The sequence below is a fragment of the Vulpes vulpes genome, chromosome 4 (genome assembly GCF_048418805.1).
Source record: "Vulpes vulpes isolate BD-2025 chromosome 4, VulVul3, whole genome shotgun sequence".
NCBI lineage: Eukaryota > Metazoa > Chordata > Mammalia > Carnivora > Canidae > Vulpes > Vulpes vulpes.
The window spans coordinates 117,474,021-117,501,619 of NC_132783.1; the positions used below are offsets into that span (position 1 = coordinate 117,474,021).

The following is a 27,599-nucleotide window of genomic DNA, read 5'->3' on the forward strand; positions in this document are numbered from 1 at the left end:
CAGCTCACCTAACAGTGCAACTGGAATGGCTGCCTGGTCCTAGCATGAGGACGGGAGGCTGAGCCCAGACTCACGGAAAAGAGCTGGGGGCGGGGGGGTTGGAGGTGGGAGTGGGAGTGATGGAGACAGCAGCCACATCCAGAAGGAGCGAGAGCTGGGCAACACAACAGCCACGGGTCCATATCCCCCATGGAGTCCTGAGACGCCACGAGAAAAAAGGGCCGGCTCACAATTGGGCTGCATACCACTCGATGGCATGGCACGACTTCAGGGCGGGCCACCACACCACAGCCCAAGGGCCACCTAGCAGGACAGGGACAGTGGCAGGCCAGCCAGCCCCAAGACCACAGAGAAAGCTGCTCAGGATGTCAACAGTTTCTAGTGGAAAGGCAGCTAAACCATGGAACTGGGAACTAGTTAGATGTTGAGACCTAGATTCCTGGTGCTCTTACATCAGGAGGTACTGTCTCCCCAGACCTCAGACCAGGCAATATTTCTAGGGTGTGCTATGAACCAGAGAGGACACTGAGGAGATGAACTGCATGGTCTAACTCTCCTCTGGGCATTTAATTCCATCTCCTTCTCTCTTTAATTTTAGACACATTTGTAAGTAGAGAGAAGTACAGTGAACCATACAGCCCCAGCCATTACCAACTTGTGGCCAATGTGATGTTGAGCAGCCTCTCTGGCACCCTTCCTCATCAAGGAGGACTCTGAAGAAAATGCCAGCCATTGTATCACGCTGCCCACAAATATTTCCTCATGCTTCTCTCAACAGGGACTCTTTTAAAAAGGATAATCCTGATCCCATTAGCACAGGGAAAATTCATTAAATATCACTAAATAAAATTCATTAAATACAAATTCATTAGCGTCAAACGTCGGTCAGTATAAAATTGGCCAAGCTTTATGTTACATAGTGCCTAGATAGGGGCTTGCGCACATATGCATGGCTGTCAGCAGAGATGCAAAGGGAGGTTTCAAAGCTACCTGCCAGGATATATTAAAGGGGCGGGGGAAAGGGAACCAGGATAGTAGGATAGAAAACCTCTCATTTTTTCCCCACATGCTTTCATATTGGTTCAAAGTGAACTTGTTTTGCATTTATAATTTTAAAAGATTAAGAAAGCATCAGAAAAGACCCCGAATAGCCAGAGGAATATTAAAAAAGAAAACCAGACCTGGGGGCATCACAATGTCAGATTTCAGGTTGTTCTACAAAGCTGTGGTCATCAAGACAGTGTGGTACTGGCACAAAAACAGACACACAGATCAATGGAACAGAATAGAGAACCCATAAATGGACCTTCAACTCTATGGTCAACTAATATTTGACAAAGCAGGAAAGACTATCTACTGGAAAAAAGACAGTATCTTCAATAAACGGTGCTGGGAAAACTGGACATCCACATGCAGAAGAATGAAACTAGACCACTCTCTTTCACCATACACAAAGATAAACTCAAAATGGATGAAAGATCTGTTAGACAAGAATCCATCAGAATCCTAGAGGAGAACACAGGCAACACCCTTTTAGAACTTGGCCACAGCAACTTCTTGCAAGATACATCCATAAAGGCAAGAGAAACAAAAGCAAAAATAAATTATTGGGACTTACTCAGGATAAAAAGCTTCTGCACAGCAAAAGAAACAGTCAACAAAACTAAAAGACAACCTACAGAATGGGAGAAGATATTTGCAAATGACCTATCAGATAAAGGGCTAGTTTCCAAGATCTATAAAGAACTTATTAAACTCAATGGCAAAGAAACAAACAATCCAATCCTGAAATGGGCAAAAGACACGAACAGAAATTTCACAGAGGAAGACACAGACACAGCCAACAAGCACATGAGAAAATGCTCTGCATCACTGGCCATCAGGGAAATACAAATCAAAACCACAATGAGATACCACCTCACACCAGTGAGAATGGGGAAAATAAACAAGATAGGAAACAACAAATGTTGGAGAAGATGTGCAGAAAGGGGAACCCTCTTGCACTGTTGGTGGGAATGTGAACTGGTACAGCTATTCTGGAAAACTGTGGAGGTTCCTCAAAGAGTTAAAAATAGACCTGCCCTACCACCCAGCAATTGCACTGCTGGGGATTTACCCCAAAGATACAGATGCAGTGAAATGCTGGGACACCTGCACCCCAATGTTTACAGCAGCAATGTCCACAATAGCCAAACTGTGGAAGGAGCCTCAGTGTCCTTGAAAGATGAATGGATAAAGAAGCTGTGGTCTATGTATACAATGGAATATTACTCAGCCATTAGAAACGACGAATACCCACCATTTGCTTTGATGTGGATGGAACTGGAGGGTATTATGCTGAGTGAATAAGTCAATCGGAGAAGGACAAACATTATATGGTCTTATTCATTTGGGGAATATAAAAATTAGTAAAAGGGAATAAAGGGGAAAGGAGAGAAAATGAGTGAAAATATCAGTGAGGGTGACAAAACATGAGAGACACCTAACTCTGGGAAACAAACAAGGGGTAGTGGAAAGGAAGCTGGGTGGGGGATTGGGGTGACTGGGTGATGGGCACTGAGGGGGGCACTTGGCAGGATGAGCACTGGGTGTTATATATGTTGGCAAATTCAACTCCAGTAAAAAAATAAAATTAAAAAATAAAAAAATAAATAAAAGATTAAGAATAGAAGATATATGTTCAATATGATTTTGAATTTTTTTAAAAACATGTCCAGAAAAAAAAAAAATGCCCAGGAAAAATAAATGGAAGAATAATTTGCCAAATCGTAGGTGGCAAGAATATGGGTAATTTTTTCCTGCCTTTTTAACCAGTAATTTTCATATACCCTCTAATGAATAGCCTATGATGAATCCTGTATTTCTTTCACAATCAGAAAATACGTTTAAAAACCAAGAAATTACCTTCTATGTAAGTAAAGCCCAGTAACCTTGCAGAGAAAAAGGACAATTCCACTGTGGAGTTACAACTATGTTGGTTGAAGCACAAACTGTCTTGAGGAATTGGGGAGAAGGGGCTGCAGAGGCCTCACGGGGTCACCCCTGCCAAAGCTCTGAAACCAGAGCCCCTGGGAACACCTTGCCTGTGTTAACTTCAAAACAACAGGAAGAGCAGCCCCTATTCCAGCAGCCCAGAGGCCACACAGAAGAGGTGCCTGCTAGCTGTCCTCTGAGATCCTTCCAGCAGATCTTCTACAAATGTGGGCCTCTTTCCATCTTTATCAGAAGCATCCAGGGGCTTATAACAACATAGCTATTGTACCCCAAATTAGACTGTAAGGGCCCAGCTCTGTTCTTGTTCGCCACCAGAATTCCATTACCTAGGACACAATGTTTGGCACAAGAAAGGGCTCAACTAAATACTGCAAAAGGTATGTGAGACGCTTCCAATCTTCTCTCTGAAAGCTCCTGGTCCTCCCAGGGCTCACTGGAGGAGAAGCTGGAGGTGGACTCTCCCCCTGGAACAATCCAATATCTGAAAGCCTGCTCCCCAGAGCTGCAGGGCCCTGGGCTGAGCACTGCCCCCCACACCAACAAAGCCTCCCCCAGCATGCAGGACTCTTACTGGTTTTGGTGGCTTCAGCTTCTGTCTCCTCCTCCTCCTCCTCTTCTGAGCTCTCTGAGCTGCTAATGGGGTCTGACACTCGGGTCTTCTTAGCCAGCAGCGCTGCATCCTCCTCTGCCTTCCGCTTCTGGCCAACCTCTGAGGTTCTGCAGGACGAGGGTGACTGGCTATACCAACCAGGTGGCAAGGGCACCTCCAGGAGATTTAAAAAGAAAGACACCCACCTCCTCCCTCAAAGGAAGTTTGCATACAGAATTTGAAAACACGGTGTAATATACTTGTATTCTGCATCTTCACCCATTTCATAAACTATTTTTATGACTATTAGTCTTCAAAATAATCAAGAAGGGTTGATAATATTATATAATGACAGTGGCTAACAATCACTGAGTGGGAATGTGCCAGCACCTGTAGGCTGCTCATAAGAGCCACCCAGGCTCTCCCTTCTCCAGAACTTGCAGCACCTGTAGTGCCCTCTTTCTGGAAGACTCTCCTTAGGTCCTTTGGTGCTTCAGGCCTCAGCACCAATACAGCCTCCTCAAAGGCCCTTCCCCTGCCCCCCAACATTCTCTGCCCTGCCGTCCTGTTTCATTTTCTGCAGAGCACTTTTCTCTCTCTGGTTATTCTACTTACTTCCTGCCTGACTCCCCCACCACGTGGTCAAACCTAGCAGAGGAGGGGAGTGGTGCTGGCAGGAACCTCTGTTGGCTTACTATGTATCTTCAGCCTGTAGCAGACATCTCAAGAAACTATCAACTAAGTGACTTGTGCTCAGGGTCAGAGTAAGTTTGGGGGCATGGGCAGGAGAAGCACTCAGCTGGTTGAGCAAGTACCATCCCTTTGACCTCACCCTCCCACCCTGAGGTGGTGTCACTGTCTCTGCCCCATGTTCCCCAGCTGGGATAGATACACTCTGCCATAGTTTGGGATGTGGATCCCTCATTCCCAGGAAGGCTACTTTGTTGAGACTCCTCTGAAAACTAGGTTTCATTTATTACACATCAATTCATCCTGCCCCTCTCCTCCCAACAGAATGTAAGTTTCACAAGGGCAGGGATTTTTCTCTGGTTAGTTCCACGTATATCAAGAACAATTCTGGCTCACAGTAGCTGCTGCTCAATAAATTTTGGGGGGCGGCATGGCGGTAGGGAGGATGCCTCCAATGGTCAGGTTTAGCACCTTATTTACTATTACTATCTTTATCTTACAGATGAAGACATAGACACAAGGAAGCCAAGTTTGCCCAAAGTCATACAGCTAGCCCCTGGGTTTGAACTTTGTTGGGAACCATTAGGCTAGGCTGCCTCTAGTGGGTGTGTGAGGTCCTCATTCCATTCAGTCCCCCTCATCCACAGAAAGGACCAGTGACAAGGAAGGACTCACTGGAGTGGTTCTCTAGGGAAGGAAGTGCTATAAGATCCAGACACTTGGGCACGCTGAAGAGGGTGAGGGAGAGGGAGTGTGGGCATGTACTGTGCTCTTAGCAGCAGAGGACAGCAAGAACTGATTGCTGACAGGGCCCTCACAGACCTTAGCTCCCCCGGAAGCTGGGATCTCTTGCACACCATTCTTGCCTTTACTTACACAACTGAGGACAGGGAACCGTAGCCTACCTCCTTCTTGGATAGCTTCTATTCAGAAGCTGCAACCCATCTCCCTAAAGCGGTACCTCTGGGTCCCACTTCAGTCTCTCAGAGCCCCGGAGAATACCCCACTCCCTTTGTCCTCAGAGATGCACAGACACATCACCTGTCCCTTTGCCTGTCTTCTTGTCAATCCTGGACAATTCAGGATTTTCTAATCATTCCTCATGGGACATGACAGCAAGTCCTTCACTCCATTCCCCTGGTTGACTATGGTCAGGCCAATTCACAGAGAGAATGATTATCCCCTCCCTCCGTCTCAAACCATTCCTCTGTTGACAGGTCCTTGGATTATCCCCCCTTTCCTTGTTTCTGCATGTTTCACAGACATTTCACACTCAACATTCCTCCCTTTCCCTCCATCTTTCCCTCTAAATTGGGTTGGCTTCCTGCTCCATGCTCAGGCCCACCTTCCATGCAGGTGCACAAGCCAGGCACCAGGAGTCAACAAGACTGCCCCTCCAGACCATCCACAGCTCCTGGTCTCGTCCCCTAATATTCCTGGAATCCACTGTCTGATTCTCTACCCCTCTGTTATTCCTGTCTCAAGCCCCATCAGCTCTTGCCTGGATGATGGTGTCCACAGCCGCAACCAGCCACGCCATCCTGCAGAGTGATCTCACCCGTCTCTACTTCACCCTTTCATGGCTCCCACTGGTTTTGGGGCAAAGACATAACTTCTCACCATGGATGATGAGGCCTTGCCTGGGATGGGCCCTGCCAACTGTCCAACCTCCTCTATCCTGTGGCTGCAGCTACAGGTCTCTATATCGGCAATTTCCCCTGCCAGGTCTGCTCCACCTTCATCTCCAGACCTAGTGCCTCGTTCACTCCCCCATTCTCTGCAGCCCTTAAATCAAAGGTCACCACAGGGAAACCCCCCCCCAAACCCCCAAACCTCCCCCTAAAGCCCAAATGAGGCTTGGCTAACTTGTTTATGGGATTTGTCACTGGGCCCTTTTTCATAATCTTCACAACCATTTTAACTTTACATTTATTTGTTTCAATCTTTGATGCATGCCTACTTCCCTGACTCCAATGTCAGATCCAGGAGAGAAGGAACCATGTCTGTCTCACTCAGGACAGTATCTCCATACTTAAAATAGGACCTGGCACTTACTGGGTAGGTACTCAACAGATGTTTGGTGACTGAATGATTAACAAGCCACTGAAAAGCTGGGGTCCTTACTAGCACTGATCACACCTCTCTCACTATCAGACACCCATACCTGTGACCTGGCTTCTCAGGAGCGATACTAGTGTCCACAGTGGGCTACGCAGCCAGACTGTAGACCAGATTAGCATCCTAGCTTATTTCAAGCTGATGGTTTGGGGTGTCCCTATTCTACTCTTTCAGACCCGCCAGACTTACTGTTGCCAGTGAGTATAGATGTCCATAAGGGTCACAGGCTGAGCCAGGAAACTTTTCTGTGGAGAAGCAAAAAGAAAGCAGCAATTAACCCCCTAGGACAATACAGGTCCTCCTTGGGCCCAACTCTCCATGACCTCATGGGAGGCTTTTTGATCTGAGAAATAGGTCTGCTTGGCCATGTTAGTACCACTCAAACCTTCCAGAGACAAGGAGGGTAAGTACTTCCAGATAAAACCTTTTAAGATAACATGTTAGGGAGAGGGACCTCTGGGAGACTGGAGTTCGAATGTTCCAGGCTAGCATTTATCCAGCAGCCCCCAACTTCCCTGGCGCTCTCCACACTTAGAGGCCACAAGACAGGGCTCTTCTCACCCCTGACCTCTCAAGTCTTTTACAGGCCAGGTGGGGCGATCTTCCCAGGGTCGTACAAACCACAGCCCAGACATCCAAGGCACCCAGGAGGCACGACCACAATCCATTCATCCACTGGGAAGAGACTAGAACCAAATGGTGCCAGTTTCTTGGTAGAAGCAGAGGGAACCAGGTGGAATCCAGCCCGGTGGAGCCGAGGCCAGATGACCCACTCTGTAAATGTCAAGAACTCAGGGTGTCGAGTGCCCCAGGGAGGTTGAGCGAGCAGTGTGAGGTGAGGGCAGCATCTGAGAATCTGAGATCTGGGCAGAATGGCCAAGAGGGTGCATATGGAGTCAGGTAGAGTTCCTCTGTTAACTGGCTGGGCTGATCTCTTCACCTCTTCAAACTTCAGGCTCCTTTATAATACGGGGATAAGAGGAGCACCCGCCTAGTAGGAAGCTATCAGGCCTGAACGAGGTATTCTAGCCAGCGGGCTGCACATGAGCTGATAATACAGATTCCAATCACCAATTTCACTCTGCTCTGCCCCAGACACACCTGCCTCCTCACTGTCCTTCAAATGTGTCAGGCCACCCACCCCATCAGGGCTTGCTACTCTTTCTGTCTGGAATGCTCTCCTGATAACTACATGGCTTGCTCCCTCAATTCCTTCAGGTAGTCTCTGCCTTCTCAGAGGTGAAAGTTCAGGTGAAATGTCAGGCCTTCAATGGGGCTTCCCCATCCTCCTATTTATAACTGAACCCTGATATTCTTTATCCTCCTTGCCTGCCTTATTTTTATAGCTAACACCTAAGATCACCTGACACACTCTATCATTAACTTTCTTCTTCTTCTTCTTCTTCTTCTTCTTTTTTTTTTTTTAATATTTGTTCATTTACTCCTGCTACAGTACAAGTTCCATGAGGACAGGATACAGGATACTTTCGCCTAGACAAATGCCCCAAGATGGGTACTATCTCTTGCCCCACTTACCTGTTAAGTGATCTAAATGGAGTAAGAAAGCAATCAAGGTCGAGAGGGTGGAGAAAAGCTTGGATAATAACGTCTTAGGGCCCATCACCCTTTAGGGAGATTCTGGGAGCCATGCATCAGGACCAGACCCCACACCACAGCCAAAGGGATGACTAATCTGGTCAATATCCACTTTGCCAGCTTAAAACCCTCCAGTGGCTTACCACTACTCCTCAGATGAAGACCCAACTAACTACAGTAGGGCTCCAGCCAGCTCCCTGCTCTGTCACCCTGTACTCCACACTTCAGCCACAATGGACTTTCCAGAGGCCACTACAAATGCAACAAGTTGCCTCCGACCTCAGGGCATTTGCACTTCTGCCGGGAATATCCACTTCCCTTCTCTTAGGTCTCAAATCAGCATCCACATCCCCAGGAAAGCAATGCTGGGTATCCCTGACGTGGGCAATTTGCCATCCCTGTCTTATCACCCTATGCTTCTCATTTTTGGCACCTAACGTGTTAAGTGTACAGTTACCTTTGTGATTCTTTGATCTGTGCCCACCTCCCCTACTAGATTCAAGACTGTAGACCTTGGGAGGGCTGGGGGACCTGCTCAGCCTTCTATCACCAGCACCCTGAGCGCCAGAGACAGCTGCGGGAAAAAAATGAAGTAGGCAATGACTCCACCACAAGCTCGCATCCCAGAGCTGTCTACCTCGGTACGGGAGGGATGAGGGCCTGAGCTTCAGCTCCATTAGGGGCCACTGGCCCCTCCTCTTGGCGCTCCCTTTCGCCTCCTCCCCCTTCCCTGGGGTGCGGTCGCAATCGGCGACCCTCCAGCACCCCCCGCCGTCCGGGGCCAAGCTGAGCCACGTGGCCGGGACTTGGGAAACTTTAAACCGCCACTACCAGGAAGGGGGTGGAGGTAAGGGGCGCGGGAATTACAAAGCCCTGCGCGTCGGATCTCACACCCCGGCCCGCCCACTGCAGGGCTGGGGAAACTGAGGCCCAGGACAGGGAGCCACAGGGCGGCAGAGGCTGCGGCTCCTTCAGTACCCCCGGCCGCCCCCCGGGGCGCCGCGGGGTCGGGCGCTGGGCGCCGCCAGGCCGCCAGGGGAGGGGGCGCAGGCAGCCGCTCTCCAGCCCTCCCTGCACGCGGCCCGAGCACACGGCCCGCGCACGCTTACCTGGCCGCTCTGCTCCTTCACTTCCCGCGCCGCGCGCACATAGCCCGCCTGCAGTAAGTGCTGGTAGATGAGGGGAAGGAGCTCCCGGCGCTTCCTGGCCTCGGCCATGCCGGCGAAACTCGGCCTGTCCGCTCACCTGCACGCCCCCCTCGGTCCCCGCCCGCCACTTCCCTCGTGCCCTTGGACCTCGCGCGCCCCACTTCCGGCTCCTCTTTCTCCCGCGCCGCGCGGCGCGCCGGGAAATGTAGTCTTAGCTCCTGGAGCGGCCGGCCCCGCCCCGGCGGCCGAAAGGGGCGGAGGCTTGGCGAGTAACAAGGCTTCCCATTGGCGGGGGAGGGCGTGGTCCCGCCGGTCCCGCCTCCCGGCCTCTTAAACCCTGCAGATTTGCTCACCGCAGGGATTTGCCCTCCTTGTTCGCTGTGACGGCCGCGATAGGGTTTTACTCATCTCTGAACATGTTAATCTGCATTTCTCTCGGGTCCCGAGCTTCCAGTTACCCACTCATTCATTCACTTCCCGTAGTTTTTACGATCCATGACTATTTGTCATTATTCATTGACTGCACAAATCGTTTCTGAGCACCATACCTTAGGCTACTGCTCACCTAGAATGGAGAGATGAAAAGATGGATAAGAAATGGTGGCTACCCTCAAAGCTCACAGGGAGATCTGGTAACCAAGCAACTGTGGTTCAATGCCTTGAGCGCATTGTCGAGGACTGGCACAGCCTGGGGAGCACAGAGGAGGGCCACCTGACCCCAGAGAGGCATCTCATCTGAGGCTTAAAGATGGAGTAGGAATTTCTAGGTGCAGGGGAGAGGACTGGAATTCCAGGCAGAGGGCACTTGCCTGTATGTAGACGGGAGAAATCGCCCTGGTATAGGCTGGGAAGCCCAAACATAGAACCCAGTCTGTGTTGGTGGGCTGTAGTTGTGGGTAAGAGGCGATGAGTAAGGACAAGGAGGATGGAGAAGTAAACAGGCCCCACAGCACCCTCTCCTGCTAGGCAGAGCTTGCACTTTGTTCCAAGGGTGATAGATAATCTCTGACTGGTTTTATGGAGGAGGGTGACCCGGGTTTGTGTTTTTAAGAGATTGCTATCATCAGAATGTGGAGGGTGGATTTGTGGAGAACAAAACTAGATGTGAGGCTGTTGTACTTGTCAAGGGGAGGTTGGCAGGGAGAGGATGAGGTAGGCTGGGAAATATTTGAATCAGCTCTTTTTAACTTCATGGGCCCATTGAGAAACTGAAGACAGCATGAACCACCTAGACTTTGCTGTAGAAAATTTTGAATGTGACATAACATTTTCAAACCAGTTTTAGGACATGGATAAGCACATAATCGAATCACCTAGAGTTAAGAACTCCTTTTCCAGGGAGAAACAGGGATAGGACCAGGTGACCAAAGGCAGTGAGGAAGAAAGAGGGAGGAGACTAACCTGAGTTTAGCCATTGAGTAAAATATTTATTCAGTACCTACTATTGGGATGAAGTAGTCTCCACCCCAACAGAGTTTAGAGTTTGAAGGAAGAGACACATGCTAAACAGTGTAGGAAGTTACAAATTGTTACAAATAGTGCATACACGCAGAGAGGAAAAGCATTGAGTTTTCTTGTGGAACAGTAAATATTGTGCGGAGTCACACAGCTAGGGTTCAAATTCTGACTTTGCTTCTTGTTAACTAGGGAACTTTGGGTAAGTTACATAACTTCTCTGTGCCTCAGCTTCCTCATCTGTAAAATAGAGATCATTGTAATATCTACCTCACAGGGTTGTCATGAAGAGTAACTGAGTTCTAAGCAGAAGAGCGTCTGACAATAGTGCTGTGCCTATATATATGCTAGCCATTATTGTGAAAGCACTTAACAGGAAGGAGGTATCTATCCTTTCTTGGGGGTTGGGGAAGGATTCTCCGAGGAAGTGATATTTGCAAGGAAATCCGAACTATGTGTGGATGAGGAATGGCTGGGTGGAAGGTGTGGGAAGACCCCCGGGGTAGAGAGAAGAACCCATGCAAGAGAAAAGAGGTGAGAAAAGGGCTTGGTAGCAGGGTGTAGAGGAAAAGCAGGGGGATGGAGGAAGGTGGAAGGTGGACACAGGCAAATTCCATGTTAAGGATCTTTCTTTTCATCTTAAGCATGATAGGAAGCCACTGACAGTGTAGGCCCACGAAGGACAGGATAGATTTTTCATTTTAATGTGACCTGTGTGAATGCCCAGTGGAGAGTGGAATAGGGTACATATGCGTATGTGCCGGAAGACAAGTTAGGGTTAGGAGTGCAGGCAGGCATCCAGGCAGAATTTAATAGGGCGATGCTGGTGGCAGCAGAGGTGGAGAGTGGTGGAAGATTCCAGAGTCATCAGGAAGTAAAGTCGTCATAGAGATGTGTTGGAATGGAGGGCAAGGCAGAGGGAGTGTCATCGGATGGACTGCAAAGTTTCTGTGCAGCCTGGCAGGCAGCCACTTTCCCTGAGAAAGGGGAGACTGGAGAGGACTGGGGTGGGGGCAGAGCAGGGAAAAGGTGACAAGGGGGAGCGGGCATGAAAAGCACAAGTTCCACTTTAGCCAGGTGGAGTTTGGAATGCCTTTGAGACATAGAGTACAGATGTCGGGTAGGCACTTGGGAGCCTGGGTTTAGACCCACAAGAAGGTGGGAAGTTGTCAGAAGAGAGATGATAGCTGAGCCTGTGGCTGAGGGCCAGGTTGCCCAAGGAGCAGAACACGGACAGAGGAGAGAAGGTGGCCCAGGAGGGAGCCCTGAGGTGTACCCCCAGGGTAGGGCTGCACAGACAAGGATGTGCCTGCAAAGGCCAAGAAGGAGCAAACAGAGAGGTAGGAAAAAACCCAGGAGGGTGGGTGTAGGGAAGGAAGGCAAGGGAAAAGTTTCTGGAAAGTGGGGCACGCCCATGGGGAATGGTCTAAGAAGTCAGATGGGATGAGGATGGAACCGTGAGCTTTGTTTTAATGACAGCTGTGGCAATTGTTGATGGTTTTAGGGAGTGCTACTTCTTGGAGTGACGGAGAAGTTCAGGTGGCAGTGGTCTACTGAGTGAAGGAGGGGTAAGGGAGGCAGTGAGTCTTTTGAGAAGTTTCTGTATGAAGGGGAGAAGAGAGACAATGTGACAGGGTCAGTGTGTGTGTCAGAGGAGGTGTGTTATAAGGTGCAAGAGAGCTGGGTTTGTTTAAAGGCAGATCAAGGGGAGAGAGATTAATTAGGGGTGTAGGGAATAGGGGAGATAATCAGCAAGTGATGTTCAGGAGCATGTGCAAGAGGGAATGGGATCAGGCATGTGGGTGGAGGGGTTGGTCTCGGAGAGGAGGAGGGATGACTTCTCTAGAACCAAAAGAAGGAACAAAGAGAGGATGGGTGCAGATGTAGATGTAGGTTTGTAGTGGGATGTTAAGGGAGATTTCATCTTGAGCTTCTATTTTTTCTTCAAAGTGGGAGGCAAGGTCCTCTGCTGAGAGCGAGGAAGAGGTGGTGAAGAGTCTGGAGGAAGGAGGAGAATGAGCATTCCGACTTGGGAAGCAAACTTGCCCACAAAATCCCCAGTTGCCTGACAATGTTGACAACCCAGTTGAAGCTGGTGATTGTTAATTTACGTGTGTCCTATCCCATCTCACTGAGAGGTTTCCTCCTTCACAGCTCACCTACCCAGGTGCAGGCAGGGGGAAAGTACTTAGTAGGGTTTATCTAGAGGCCTTGGGTTTTGCCAGATGGGTGAGGAAAAGAGGCACAGGGGTCTAAATGTTGGCAAGATAGATGCTCAGTCTCTGGGCTCCGGGATCTAGACTGGGCAGGGAGGAAAGTGGAGACAGATGGAGTCTCAATTTTCAGGGAAAAAGCAGAAGCCACCATGGATTGGGCTACCATGAGGTTGATAACCAGCAGCCTGAGCTGGAAGACAGTTGACAACTCCAAATGATGGCAAAGCCTGGGTTCCTGATTGGGTGGCCGGATGGGCCACCGACTGAGATAAGTCAACAGGCTGATGAGCATACAAATATTTGGGTAAATAAAAGCTTCTTTTCACCCCTCCAAAAACTGATTTTCACCCCTTTGGGGCATTATCACCCTCACTGAGAATGAATGCTTTAGTAGGGAATAAATTCCCCTATGGCAGATTTGAGGTTGTCTTGTTGGCTGTGTTATCCCTAACCCCAGTCAACAAATATTGGCAAATGCAAGGGTGGTTATAGTCTGTCTTCTGAGGAAGAAAGGAGGGCAGAGCAGGTAAGGCACATGTTGTGAGTACAAGCCCAGAAGCAGAAATGTGGAAGCTTCTAGAAGTCAATGGAGAGAGTACTGGGTCATGAGTCTTTGGCTGACCTTGGAGAAAAATGAAGAACCGGTATTAAATTAAAAAGCAAAAACAAAACCAGGATGGTCTAATACCTTCTGTCTGGCAACAGGTTGTTTGTTTTTGTTTTGTTCCTAATAAAATTCATTTTAGGCACTTATGCTTTGTCCTTGGCTCCTGGGAGGCTGCCTCTTCTGTGGACAATTTTTTTATTTCCTTGATTTTCTAAATCATACCCTTCACTGAATTGCCTCAGGGCCCAAGCACAAAATTAAAACATTAAACTGATAAAATATAACATGGCAACAATTAAGACAGCAGCAAACAAAACAGTGCATTTAAAAAAAAAATTAGCCTCTGAGCATTTTTTTTTTTTTTTTTTACCAGTTAGAAAAAGATGTCTTTGTTAGTGGTAGAAGGCAGAAGCTTCCAGACCACTCGACTGTGAGTGCCTCTCGGGTAAGCAGCATGACTTAGTCATCTTGAATTCTCAAGCAGGGCACAGTGAGGGCACTCAGGAAATGAGTGAAGGAGGGACTATCAACAGAGGGAAAAGAAGCTAAGCTGGTGGGACGTTATAACCTTCTTTTCCCAGCAGGATGGCTGCTGCACAGAGTGGAAGGTAGCATGATACAGGGGAGAAGCTACTGAGCCAGGAGTCAGGAAACTCCCTTTTTTGGCCAGGCTCTGCTGTGTGACCTTGGGCCAGTCTCTTGACCTCTCTGATCCTCAACATTTCTTCTGGTTGGAGAGGTTGGACAAAGGCCCTTCTGGCATTGGAACTCTCAAGAGAGGGGCCTGTCTGGGAAGGCTGCCTTTGCCCCCAGGACCCAAAGACGGCCCCTTCATCTACTGTAACAATGGGTTCTCCCTGGGCCAAGTCACTTGGGCCAGTAGGTTTCCCACCGCCTCCTTCCCTCTTCTGGGATGACAATTTCTTGCTTTCTTTTTTCTTCAATCTTACTGGAGATTTTAATTTTTTTTTTTTTTTTTGTATTTACTTATGATAGTCACACACAGAGAGAGAGAGAGGCAGAGACACAGGCAGAGGGAGAAGCAGGCTCCATGCACCGGGAGCCCGACGTGGGATTCGATCCCGGGTCTCCAGGATCGCGCCCTGGGCCAAAGGCAGGCGCTAAACCGCTGCGCCACCCAGGGATCCCCTTACTGGAGATTTTAAAGATTGACAAAAGGTTTAAAAGTGAATCCTGAAGTCATTAGTCAAACGATTCAGGGCTGTATAAAGACAAAGCTGGTCCTTCATGTCATCCACTCCCAGCCCACTTCCCTACCCTCTAACACCCCATCCCTCCACCCCCACCCTCAGCAACCTCTGGGGTCCCGTGTCAGGTCCCTTCACATTCTCCCTCCGGGCTCAGACAAACACAGACACCCTGCCATAAGGCTTGAATCCTCCCTTCCCATTTCCCCGTTTTCATCTCTCTTTTCTGCTTTACAAAAGGGGATCATATTAAACACACAATTCTGCAACTCGCTTTTTTTTTCACCAACTGACATATCAGAGCCATTTCTCCAGAGACTGGGATCTGCTGCAGCCTTTTGAGTAAGAGTGGCAGCTCACCTACCGTGAGCTGGCGCTGCGCTGCGAGGCATACCCACACTTACGGGTTTAGCCCTCAGAGCACCCTATGGAGCACCTTACTGGTTCCCTGCCCTGTTCCTAGAGAAGGAAGGTGAGGTAAGGCCCAGGCCAGGAGCTCTGAGCTAATGGGTGAGGGGCAAGGTTTGGATGGAGGCCAGCTGCCTGCAGGGGGGCGGGGAGGAGGGGGACTCCCGGTGACAGAGTGGGAGACAGCACAGGACAGGTTACTTACTTCTCTTCTGGCTAATACAACAGTGCTGCTCTCAACACCCTGCTAAACACATCCTTACGGACCGGAACTTTAATTTCTGTAGAATGGAATGAAAGTGGGCCAGAGGGGATGCTCTGGTTTATTTTAATAGCTAAAGCAGAATTAACTGCCAAAGGGGTGTAGCGATTCACAACTTCATCAGCATAATTTCCTATTTACGTGGTTTTATTTCTCAGAGCTGGAAGTGTCCTTAGAGAGCATGACGCCTGGCTCTCTCTTCTCACTGATAAGGAAACAGGCCCCCGAGGCAGGAATCAGCTTGGTGAGGTCCCGGGGGCTCGAGGCCCTGTCCCGCTTCACGCCTCTCTTCCCTCCAGCTGTGTCTGCCCCACTCTCTCCTCCCCTGTGTTCTCCGCACTGCACTTGGCATCACTTCTCTCTCAGGCCTATCAAATCTCCCCCCTACCCGGGTCAACCACTGACCCTGAGGACGAATCACAGCTTCCTAATAGGCACTCAAGCTTGGCCTTGTCTGGTCACCCTTCAGAGCCAAGTGCGAATACCACCTCTTCAGGGATGGCTTCCCTGACTGAAGGCCTCAGCTTCACACCTTCAGAGGAGGCCCTCCGTTCTGGATGTTCCTCCCAGGAGCCACACTGCGGAAGGGCCCACCAGGAGGGGGCAGTGCACCACCAAAGAAAGGTCTCCCTAAAGGTCAAGGTCACCAGGGTACCCTTGGCCCCATCACAAGCCCTTTGGTGCCCCCCCCCAATCTCCAGCGTGGACACCTGTGGGGATAAGGGGTTCCATCCCTGTGGTATGGCCTGTGGCAGCCCCCCCTCGTCCCTCGTGCCTCAGTCTGCATCTCTGTAAGTGGAGAGGGTTGGACCAGCTCCGTGTTTCTGAAAGCGCAGTGACGCACAGAGTGGCTTCAGGAGATAAATAGATGGACATTTTAAAATGGAAATCTTTATGTATTTATTTTAATGTGTATTCGACAAAAAAATAACTAGCACATCAAACCTGTTATTTCACAGATATTATTGCTTAGAATGGGGCTAAAGTAGACATTCAAGAAAAAAAAGCAGTGAGTCAATGTAAAAGAAAGTAGCAATTAAATAATAGTACAGGTGGTAAGGCGGCCGCGAATGGCTTCCATCGAGAAAACATGGGTCTGCCTTTGACGGATGTTCTAGAACTCTGTGATTTGTGGTGATTCCCTGCCCTTGCTGAGGATGGGGGGCAGGGAGGGAGGCACCACTTCCAGTAGCTCAGCCACTGGGCCTTGGAACAGAGGGGTGGGAATTCAGCAGATGGGCCATGTCCCCCCACCAGACCCTCCTCCACCTGTGGGGGGGTGCAAGTGCCTGCCCCTCCTCCCCGCCTTCTTTCTCAGCTTCCCTGCGGTTACTAAGGAGTGGGAGGCTGAGAGGGGCCGCATTCTGGAAGCTCATCTGCTCCCTCATTCTCACCCAGCACCCTGCTTGGCATCAACTATTCAGGGTGATGATTAACAAAGATACAGGAAGGCACTGGGGGTGGGGAGAGAAAATAAGGCGGCGTGGACAGAGTTCTCTCACATATGTGAATGTCCAACCTGGAATGACTGTCTGATCCCCAAACTTGCCAGTGCATTGGCATCACCTGGCAATTCAAGAGAAATGCACTCCCAGGGCCCCACCTAAGGCAATTGCGATTATCGGGGCCCTGGCCTCAACACTTTCAAAAGCTCGCCAGTTGATTCTGATACTTCTAGGTTTGGAACCACCACACTGGACCACACATTTTAACTGGCATTCCTGTGGCGAGACCAAGGCTCAGAGAGGGTTGTCGCTTACCCAGAGTCACCCAGCATATCAACAGCAGATGTCCTGACGCCCAGCTCAGTTCTTCCCGCTGAGCATCCCTTGTTGAGCCTCGTCCGTGGTTAGCAGAGAGAACTCCACTGACAAATGTGGTGGGATTTCTTTGAGCCTCCTTTGCGTCTGGGCTTCTCAAGGACTTTCCACAGAAAAGAACATGCTGTTTGAACAGCCATCTGCTTTAAAGACTGGAAGGGGTGGCGAGAGGTGGAGGGGGTGGCGCTGGAGGGGGTGGCTGGGAGATGCAGCCTCCTCTCTGCACTTGCCAGCCTACACAATCGCACGGGATCCTCAAGGAACAGAATTAGGAGCAATGGCTATAAGGGGTAAATTGCAGATGAGATTTTCTAACAGTGATCTGTGACCTGCGAGGCGACTGACCTGGGAGCCACAGTCTGGCTCCCTGTTTTTTGAAAAAATTAAACATTTGATATGTGAAAACTATAGGTACGTATACATACAGCTCCCATGTTCCCGGAACCTAGGTTGTGAAAAAAGACATCACCAATAAGTCAGAATGTCTCAGCCTATTCCCCTCCCTCCTGCCCAGAGACAGTCACCACCCTGTTCCCTGAGGTTGGCATGACTCTTTCCTGTACATATTTTTATGTTTATGCTATATATGTATATATCCATAAAACATGCAAAGTACTGCTTTGCAGATTTTTTCAAGTTTTTGTAAGTGATATAATATTGTACATAGCCTTCTGCAATTTGCTTGTTTTCTTTCAACATTTTGTTTGAAATTTATCTGCGTTGTGTGATCCGAGTTGTGTGCAGAGCTCAGTCCATACGTTGCCACTTTTCTAATCCGCTTCATTGTAAATATGTACTACAATCTATTAATCTATTCTCCTGTCGATGGGCATTTGAGCTGGTTGCAGTTTTTCATGATCCAAGTCTCACTGCCATGAATGTCCTTGCACACATCTCCTGCATGCACCTGGGGAGGGGTCCCTGGGCACAGGAGCTTCTTCCCGTCCCCCACTGCCACCGCCCGACTGCATCTGAAGGGCTGGCCAGCTTCTGTCGTTCCACATCCAGACTCACGCTAGCAATTGTCAGACTTTGGAATTTATGCCGTTCTGATGGGGGCCAAATGCCTCTCGTTGGTGTTTTTAATTTGTATGTCTCTGATCAGTGGGGCTGAAACGTTTTCATCATTTCTCTGGTCGCTTGCATTTCCTCTCCTGTGAATTGCCTTTGTATCTCTGGCCCATGTTTCCATTGGGCTGTCTGTGTGGCTCTTCCTGATTTGTGGGAGCTCGAATTCTGGGCCTGTTGCTACTACCTTCTGCCAGTCGGTGGCCTGTCTTCGCACTTTATTTATGGAGTCTTTTGATGCACAAGGATTTTTACATTTTAAGATAATTACAGTGTCAATCTCTCCCTCTGCTTCTGTAGTCTGTGGTAGGCAGAGGCCATTTTGCCGGCATAGCGCCCTCCGTAGGAGGCCTTGTGCTGGGGTGGGAAGAGAATGGGCTCCCGGGCTGGGCCAGCTTGGAATTCCTTCCTGAGAGATTTACGGGTGTGGTGAACTTGGGAGTAAGTTATTTTACCACTGGTTTCCAGTCACCTCTCTTGTAAAACAGGGATAAGGACAGTCTCGAGCTTCAGGGATGCTGTGAAGCTGGAAGGAGGAAGGCCGTGGCAGGAGGTAGAGGGGAAGGACTCATTGACAAGAGTCTCCAGAGAGGCTGCCATCTGAAGCCCATCTAGCATGGACGTCCCAATGTTTTCTGGTCCAAAGGGATTGATCCATTCTCTTCAAATCTAACTACATCTCAGAACTTGGCTAGGTCTCAGGAGGAACCGGGTGTGTGGAATCCAGGCTCACCACTCCTCCCCTTGCACTCTGGCCCAGGGTCCTGAGCCCATGTCAGGTGACTCCTGAGGGAGGGGCGGGTATGGAGTTGCATTCCTGATCTTGTGGGAGAGGCGGGAGGATGCACACCACGGCAGCTGAAAGCCGATTATCCATGGTAGCAGGCTTGGGAGAGCATCTGAAGGCTCCAAGGAAAATATTTGGGGAAAGAAAAGAGCACATGTGCCCGGTCACTGTCACTCATATGTGACCACATGCCAGCCCACACAGACAGGTCTCTTGAGGCCACAGCAGGGGGGTACCCCCATTACCTCCAAGCAATTCATCCTGGGCCCAGCACCCTGCTGGGGCAGGGTCAAGCCTGGGGGGGAGGTGGGCAGAACCCTCTGGGGTGAGCAGCCATTTGGACAAGACCACAGAGCCCGTGGAGAGTAAGGCCAGAAGATGCTTACTGTTCACTCTGCTCACCCTAAATCACTCCACCACCAATACCACCATCACAGAGAGGTTGGCCCGTTCAAGTGACCAGAGCACTGGGATGGCAGTCAGGAGCGTTGTTTACAACTGAAACTTATTTCTGGCATCACCAATACACACACATGATGTAAAAACTAGAAAGGTACAAAGAGGATGTGGAGAAAAGTCTCCCAGCTTCCCACCCTTCTCCCCAGCCGCCCAGGAGGAAGCAATGTTATTGGAGGGTATATACATATATGCATTTATATAACATTGAGAGTAGCACATTATATACATTTTGGTAAACTTTGCTTATTTTTTTTCCACCCTATCTTCTCTCTCCCAAATTTAGGACCTAGAATATAACGGGCAGGAGTGAATATTTGAAGAACGGATGGGTTAGTGGATGGGGTGGTGGAGAAATGAATGATGTTCATCCAGGTTTAGGCTTTTCGGACTCCGTGTTTTGAGACTCATCCCTGGGCTTGGGAGGGTCCCTCTTCCTTTGGCATGTCACTGCAGGTGGGTAAATTCAGGCCTTCTTGACCCTGGCACGGAGCCATAATGGGGGAACTAAGTGAACCAGGCAGCTGAACAGCTTAATTGTCATTTCCACCAGCAGATGGTTACCAGGGAAACTCAAAGAATGTTAGAACTGGGAGGGGTTTTCAGGCAATGTGAAGGCAGCCTTACAGAATCTCAGATTGGGGGGGTGGGGTTCCCCACAAGTTCCTTTAGACTTTAATTTTTTTGTGTGTTTGTTCCAGTGATAAGCTAAAACAATTAAGGATAATATTTTTGGATTGTCTGGATGTCTGCCTGTTAATGTCGCATGGTCTTGTGACTATACCTGTGTTGGTGTTTGCATTTATGATCGCTTTGGCACTGGGATAATCAGTGATGCTACAGCCCCCTCCACAAACCAAGATTTCCACAAAGATCAAACTGAGAAGGTTCTTCTATTTTTGTGTCTGTAAGATCCCTAAGGTCTCTGGAAATATTCTTAAGGTCAGTGAGAAATTTTTTAAGGCATATGTCCATTTCCCAAGTTTGAGAAACCCTGGTGAAGACAAGAGGATGGCAGACAGGGACTGGGAGCCGGGATTGAGGTCCTGTCTCTGTTGCTTATTGGCTGAGTCATCTGGATTCTTCTGACTCTTCTGCTTTCATTTCTCCACTGATAAATTAGGACCAAAGAGACTTCCTCATAGGATATCATGACGGCAAAATGAGGTAGCGAATGTGAAAGTTGTCTTTCTGAGCGGCTTCAACTCTCGTTTCATAAAGGAAGGAAACAGGCTTGAAGAGGCCAAATGAGTTTTCCAACATCAGTTACTGGTAGAGCTGTGGCGGGGGCTCAGGAACCTAACCCCACCTGGCACTTCCCCACTGCCCTGGGCACCGAGGTCATTAGCCGCAGTGGTGTGATTTTAATTCCAGAAGTGTCATAATAACACATCAGGTGGAGCCTGTCACTATTTGGGCAAACACATTATCTTTATTTTTATTTGTTAAATAGATTAAATTAAGGAAACCAAACAAATAAATGAGCACGTTGGACTTTTCATAGCTCTACCTCTCTTCCCGGAGCAAAAACAAATTCTTTCTCAGGCAAAAGGTCAGATAGGAGGCATGTGGGGACAGAACACCCAACTAAGTGATGCAGTGCCAGACAATTTGATTGACCACTTTGACCGGTTGAAGGGCCACTAAGCCAAGCACATGGGCTTCATTTCAGCACCCGCTCTTTGGGAGGATGTGGTTTCAGGGTTGGGTCACCCAGGACAGGCTGAGAGCTTCAGAAAGCAAGGATGATTTCTGGTCAGTGCTGTTTCTCCCAAGCTGAGCTCTGCACTTCATGTAGTAGGTGCTCAATCAACATCTAAAAAATAAAGGAATCCATAACTAGAGTCCAGTTCTTTGTGTTTTTGTTTTGTTTTGTTTTTTGTTTTGAAGATTTTATTTATTTATTCATGAGAGACACACAGAGAGAGGCAGAAACATAGGCAGAAGGAGAAGCAGGTTCCCTGCAGAGAGCCTGATGTGGGACTTGATCCCAGGACCTTGGGATCACCACCTAAGCCAAAGGCAGACGTTCAACCACTGAGCCACCCCGGTGCCCCAAGTCCAGTTCTTTGTGTTTAAATATTTGGAGGGGCTTCTCCCAGAGACATGGCTAACAAGCCCAGGTTCAAAGTCAAGAGATCTGGAAGCAGAATTGGAGGGATACATGACCTTCTGGCCTGGATTTCAGGGACCAGACAGGAGCAAGGCCAGGCCAGAGGCTGAGGTCGGACACAACAGGCTGATTGACTAATTTGTGGTATCAAGTCTCTGTTTGCTGAGCATCTTCCATATGCCAGGCTCTGTGCTAGATGCTGGGGATTCTGAGGAGAGCAGGTCCTACACCCCAGAAGCCCCTACTCTGTGGCAGTGAGCCCACAGTGGTGAAGAAGAATTTGGGCTTTGGAATCCAACAGATGTGACCTCAAACTCTAGCTTGACAGTGTGTGACCTTGGGCAAACCACTGTACCTCTTTATGTTTCGGCTTCCTTCCCTGTGAAATGGAATGAAGCATGGTAACTGCCGCCTCAGCTGGGAAGTAAGATACAACCCTAAGGAATGTAACACCTGGCACGGAAATGAGGGCTCAGTACCTGCTATCCAACATGACATCAGATGGGGCTTGGGCCCCGCTGAAAGGCCCACCTGTCTCCTTCATCTGCCCAGAGCCTCTGAGCACTTCTCAGACCCAACAGAAGGATGAGGCTCAGATGGGCATCTTCCGTCCACGCACATCAAGTTATTTATAGTTGATTTGTTATTGTGGCTGTTGCAGTTGCTCTTGTGTCTACCAAGAACACTGATGCTATGAATAAACTTGTGCATTTCTCTTTGTGCATGTGAAAAAGAGTTTCTCTGGGGTGTATATAATAATAACAAACAACCGGAAGGGTAAGGGCACCGAGTACCAGAATGAAAACCATGGAGCTGGAACCTAGTCCTGGAGGTATTATGAGAGGCTAGGTGTTAACCTTACTGTTGCTGGATCATGGGAATGTTGGAAGGGTCCTCAGGAGAGGAGCTGGGGCAGCCAGAACATGGGGAGGGGCAGTAGGGTCACACGGTAAAGGGGCTGGGTGGACAGAGACTTAGAGTAGCAGCTGTTTACCAACTGGCCTGAATTTATTTCAAAATTTTAATAACCAGTGTGGTCCAAATGATAAGCATTCATGTATACATACCTTGGAATATACATGCCTGGGAGTGGAATTGCTATGCTGTAGGGAAAGTGAATGATCAACTTTATAAGATAATACCAGATGGTTTTCTGAATCACTTATCCCCACAGACACTCCTGTCAGCAGTACCCACATCCTTGCCAACACTTGGTATTGTCAGGCTCCTTATTTTTTTGCCAATCTCGTGGGTGTAAAATGGTATCTCACAATGGTCTTAATTTGTACTTCTCTGAATCCCCATGAGGTTGAACATCTTTTCATATGTTTTTGGAGCCTAGAGCTATTTGCTTAAAGGGTCCAGGCCTTGAAGAGCTTAGAGAGCATTCCGCTAGCTACTCATCTTGAACAACAGCCAGGTAAGTGTGCTAGATGGGAAGCCAGGAGATCCGGGCTCCAGCCTCGGCGTGGTTACGTCCTCATTCTGTGGCCTTGGGCAAGGCATTTGGCCTTTTCTGGCCTCAAATGTATCATCAGCCAAGTTGGGGAGAGCCTTACTCTCTGCTCACAGGGAGGACAGCTAAGAGACCCAGTGAGCTCATAGAAGTAAATGTGCTTTGGGCACTGAAAAGTCCTGTAGGAGGCAGAGATCAGTGCTCACTCTTTGAAGACAATTTAAGAAGGCTTTGAAGCTTAGAGGAGCAAGCAAACAACCTCTTGGAAGCAAAGAGCGCCAGCTCCAAGGCTTGAATGAATGCCTCCTTCCTCCCTAACCCTCTATCAGCCCTTCTCTACCCTCATCAGGCAGAGAAGGAACAAAGTCCATTAACTCCTGGCAAAAACATTCCTTGGGCACTTTGGGGGGTTTGGGGACCCAAAACACATGCCTAGGCTGTTCTGATATGAAGACAGCCAGCTCCTTGGTGCCTGGTTTTTCCCTGGGAGGCCAGCCATTGCAATCTCTTGGGCCAGCAGGTGGCCACAGGCTCAGCTACCCTGGCCAGTAAGCAGAGATGCAGGCATGTGACAGTACCTAACCCTTAGATTCATGGCTTTTCTCTCTGTTCCTTCCACGCCTTGCCTGTTCAGTAGCAGGGGAGTTAGCCTAGACAGGCATTTCTCAAAGCATGTGCTGTGCAGCAACAACTATCATGGGTGGTAGTTAATGGGGAGGCAGGGACGGGTGAGAGATTCTGCTTCAAATCAAAATGTTGAAAGTTATTTTTGCAGCTCACATTTGCTGAATATGTCAGGCATTGGGCTAGACATTTTACAAGCATTATCTCATTGACTCCTTACCACAATGTTACGAGGCAGGCACGATGGCTGGCTCTGTTTTACAGGTGAGGAAACTAAGGTTTTGCAAGGCTAAGTGACTTACCCAAGGTCTCTCAACTGGTAAGTGGCAGGACCATGATTCAAACCGACATTTCCATAGCACCTGTTCTTAACCAGGTTGAATTAATAGGGTTGAGTGATTGATCAGATTGTGGAGGTCTGGGGAAGGAGAAAAAATTTATAAGCCCTCTGGTTTAGTTCTATGTCGTACAGTGTCCTTATGGCTGTCAGAGAAATGCAATGAAAAAAAAGAGGCCTCACTTTACCCTCCTAGAACTTCAGCTGAGGGGGTAAATTCAGCAGAGCATGAAAGCACTCTGAGGTGGGTACCAGGAGACAAAGCTTCCTGGTCTCTTTTAGACCAAGATGTAAGGGACCATTGAACACGGGAAGATGGCAAGGAAAAAAGAGCCCCAGGTAGAGGAAATAGCATGTGCAAAGGCCAGGAGCTCAGCGAGAACACACAGTCACAGACACAGTGGATCGAAGGGCTGGGGGCACAGAAGATGAGTCCTGGATGTCAGCAGGGACGCAGTCACCCAAGGACTTGACTTGGAAGCTTCTAGATTGAGGCTGGGACAAAGGAGGGGGAGATTATCCAAGAGGCAGTATTTGAGGAGGAATGGGGCCCCTGGCTGATGCTGGGAACATGGGAGGAGGACTGAGGGAGGGGGCCGAGAGGATGGTAATAACGGGCTTAGTTTCGGCCTCCTCAATGTTGAGGGGGGTCACCACTAAGGTCTCTTCCTGCACTGACCTTTTCAACTTCCCTGGAAGGAAGGAACATCTCCCTGCGGCCCCTGCATCCCCAAATATTGCTGGCAGGAAGGAGCGGGATCTGTTTTGTCAACGCAGCTTGCAAATAAAGAGTCTCATTCAGGGAGGCAAACAGCTGCTTGACTATTAATAGGCAGGGGCCTCAGCCACAGCCTGCTGGGAGGGCCTCGGCATGTAGTTCTGGAAAGGTGAATCAGTTCCTTCTGCCTGTCTGGATTTTGCACCCTGCGGTGGGACAATTGGCCAGGTGCTCATTTCTCAGAAGGTCACTCACTCTGAGCCTTCCTGGGGCAGCTCGGAAGGTGGCATGGCCCTGCCGGGATGCTGACCCTCGCCCTTCATGCTGGACCCAGAGCTGCCCAGAGAGGCAGACATCCATGTGGATGGGGGACTGTCTGGTCGGGGTCTCCATGGCAACTCTCCCGGAAGCTCAGGGGGTCATGGAGAGATCAGAATCGGTCAGTCCGGAAAACAGGAGGACCGACGGAAGGAAATGAGGGATACAGAGGGTGGAGGTTGAGTCTGGGGTCACGGAGGACCCCGGCATGGTCATGAGCCAGACCAGGGCTGAGGGAGCCGGAAGTCCCACCCTGAGAGGGTGAAGCCTGAGGAAGGCCACAGGCTCCCGGCTGCCGCCATCATGGCGCAGGAGCAGTCTGTGGCCAGCCAGACCACCCATCCGTACAAGCCTGCGGACAGGGTGGCTGGGATGGAGCTAATGGAAACCCGACGGGCGCCCTGGGCCCCACCGAGGCCGAGTCGCACCGGGCCAGCAGCCCCGTGGCGCCTGCCCCAGCGGGTGCGGGGCTCGCAGGCTGGCTTTGTGCCCGCCCTCTCAGGTGGCCGCTTCAGGCGGTGGCCACTTCAGAGGAGCCCCATTTAAAGCAGGGCCTGGCCTCAAGTCTCCTAAGGGCCCTGTCCGGGCTAATGAGATCATTAAGAGGCTCCTTGTTAAGTGGGTTTAAATAGAATTTGCCTGGATGGGCTCTGGCGGAGCCCAGTGCCCGGGGTACAGTTTTCTTTCTTTCTTTCTTTTTAAATTTTAACATACGTGTATTGGTGTCTGTGGATGTACTTAACCATGTGCTTGAGAGTATAGGCTCTGGCCTCAGACTGCCGCAATGGAATCCTGGCCCTGCCACTTTCTGGTTGTGTAACCTCAGGCCAGTGACCTACTGCTCTTCGGTGCCTCGGTTTCCCCATCCATAAAAGGGGATGAATGATTGTACTGCTGAATTGTACCGTAGAACCCTCAACTGCCCTCAGAAGAGCCCCCAGCTCCTTGGAGAGATCAACCCCCTGTGGTCTGCCCCTGGCCTCCTTCCTCACTATGCTAATTTCCCACACTTGTGGCTTTGACCTACAGACCAGTCTTCTTGATCCAGCCTGCACGTGAGCTGTTTATCTATCTTGGAATGCTTGCCCTCCTGGCCTCCCTTCTCCTATGGGTCTCCGCTGAAGTCCTGCCTCGGGGGAAGAACGGCTGACGGCTGCCCCCCTGACAGCGCCCACCGAGCAGTGATGGAGTGCCAGCACGTAGGCTTTCTTGGTTAGACTGTAAGCTCCATGAGGGCAGGGGCTCGGCCCTGATCCTCACTGTGTCCCCAAGGCCTAGCACTGCCCCTGATGGTTTTGTAAGAGGCCCTGTCACTTGCAGTTCATTTGAAGGTTGGGGCTGCTTCTGGGTCTCCTGTCATTGGCTATTCCTTGAAATGTCCCCCTGTTCCTTTTCTCTGGCCTTGACTTAGAACCCCACTGCAGCAAAGCCTACACCAGGAAGAAGGCACAGGGAGGCCCAGACCCAGGTGTCCAAGCTGAGCCCACCTGGAAGCAAGCTGCCTTTCCTTCCTCTGAGAACTCTAACCTCTGGATCAAACCTATCCCAGCCCAGCTAGGCCTTTCCTTGAGGATAGTATGAAGATTTGCAGAGCAGGCCAAGTCTGTGACTTTCCATCTCAGGATGCCACGACATCATTGTTTGTTCAGTGTCTGGATTGATTGACTGGTATGGCCCCCTAGCCAGGGAGGTAGGGAGGCCCAGAGTGGTGCCCGGCTCTGAGTAGGAGGTCTACGGGCTGTCTGGCTGGCAGAGTAAGAAGAGTAAAGTTGAGGTGTGACAATCAAGACAGAAGCAGTGCCAGCTTGGAGAAGTGAGCAGAGGCTGGTGGCCAGGACCAAGTGTGAGAATAGAGTGAATGAACTCATGTTGACGTGTACCATCGGGGAGAGTGGGGTGGCTTACTGGGGCCACTCAGGCTACACACCCACCTTTCCACTAAAACCAGGAGCTCCTCAAGGAGCAGGGGCTGTATACTCTTCACATCTGGGTCCCCTGGTTCACAGAATGAATTCCAAATCTTTCTATGCAGTCAGCATTTAACAGAAGCATTCTTTCCCCTGGATGCTTAAAATGGATGATACTCCTCCCCCTCCTAATAAAAATAGATATCATTTGTTGAGTGCTTACCATGTACCAGGCCCTGTGCTGATGACTTCACAACCATTATCTCTAAGATTGTCGAACCGGGCCCTGTTTTGACTCACCCCTGCATCCCTGGGGCCTGCCCAAGCCTGACACAGAGTTGACGCTAAATACCTATTTGTTGAATGAACAAATAATCCTGCCTCTAACTCATATTTGACAGGTAAGGAGCTGAGTTTCAAGGAAGCTCAGTAACTGAGGTTAGTTAGTGGTTAGTGGAATGGGGAAGTCAGGATTTGAACCCAGGTCTACTTGACTCCGAAGTTCATGGGCTTAGCCATGCTCTGCTGTCATGGCCATTCCCTTGAAGCTTGCTATAAAAGCATGGCCTGAGAACTGGTGTATCAGCATTACCTGGTAGGTTGCTGGAAATACAGATTGCCAGGTGTACCCCAGATCTATTGAATCAGAACCTGCGTGGTAATAAAAAGCTTAGGCAATTCAGATATACTGCAAAGTGGGAGAA

At 49.6% G+C, this 27,599-nt stretch overlaps 1 protein-coding gene across 12 annotated transcripts in view; it reads right to left on the reverse strand.

Annotated features, from left to right (window-relative positions):
* Positions 1-9,422, reverse strand: part of TCOF1 (treacle ribosome biogenesis factor 1) — a 37,817-nt gene extending 28,395 nt beyond the window's left edge. For 6 of the 12 annotated variants that reach the window (XM_072756889.1, XM_026008677.2, XM_026008662.2 and 3 more), the window contains exons 1-3: positions 9,097-9,333; positions 6,581-6,636; positions 3,566-3,711 (exon numbers count right to left, since the gene is read on the reverse strand). In XM_072756889.1, the coding sequence (XP_072612990.1) occupies positions 3,566-3,711; positions 6,581-6,636; positions 9,097-9,204 (310 nt within the window). In that variant the 5' untranslated portion in view covers positions 9,205-9,333. Of the gene's footprint in view, positions 1-3,565; positions 3,712-6,580; positions 6,637-9,096 lie in introns of all 12 variants that reach the window. The other 6 variants (XM_072756891.1, XM_072756890.1, XM_072756885.1 and 3 more) reach the window with 3 other exon arrangements.
* Positions 9,423-27,599: the final 18,177 nt, after the last annotated feature.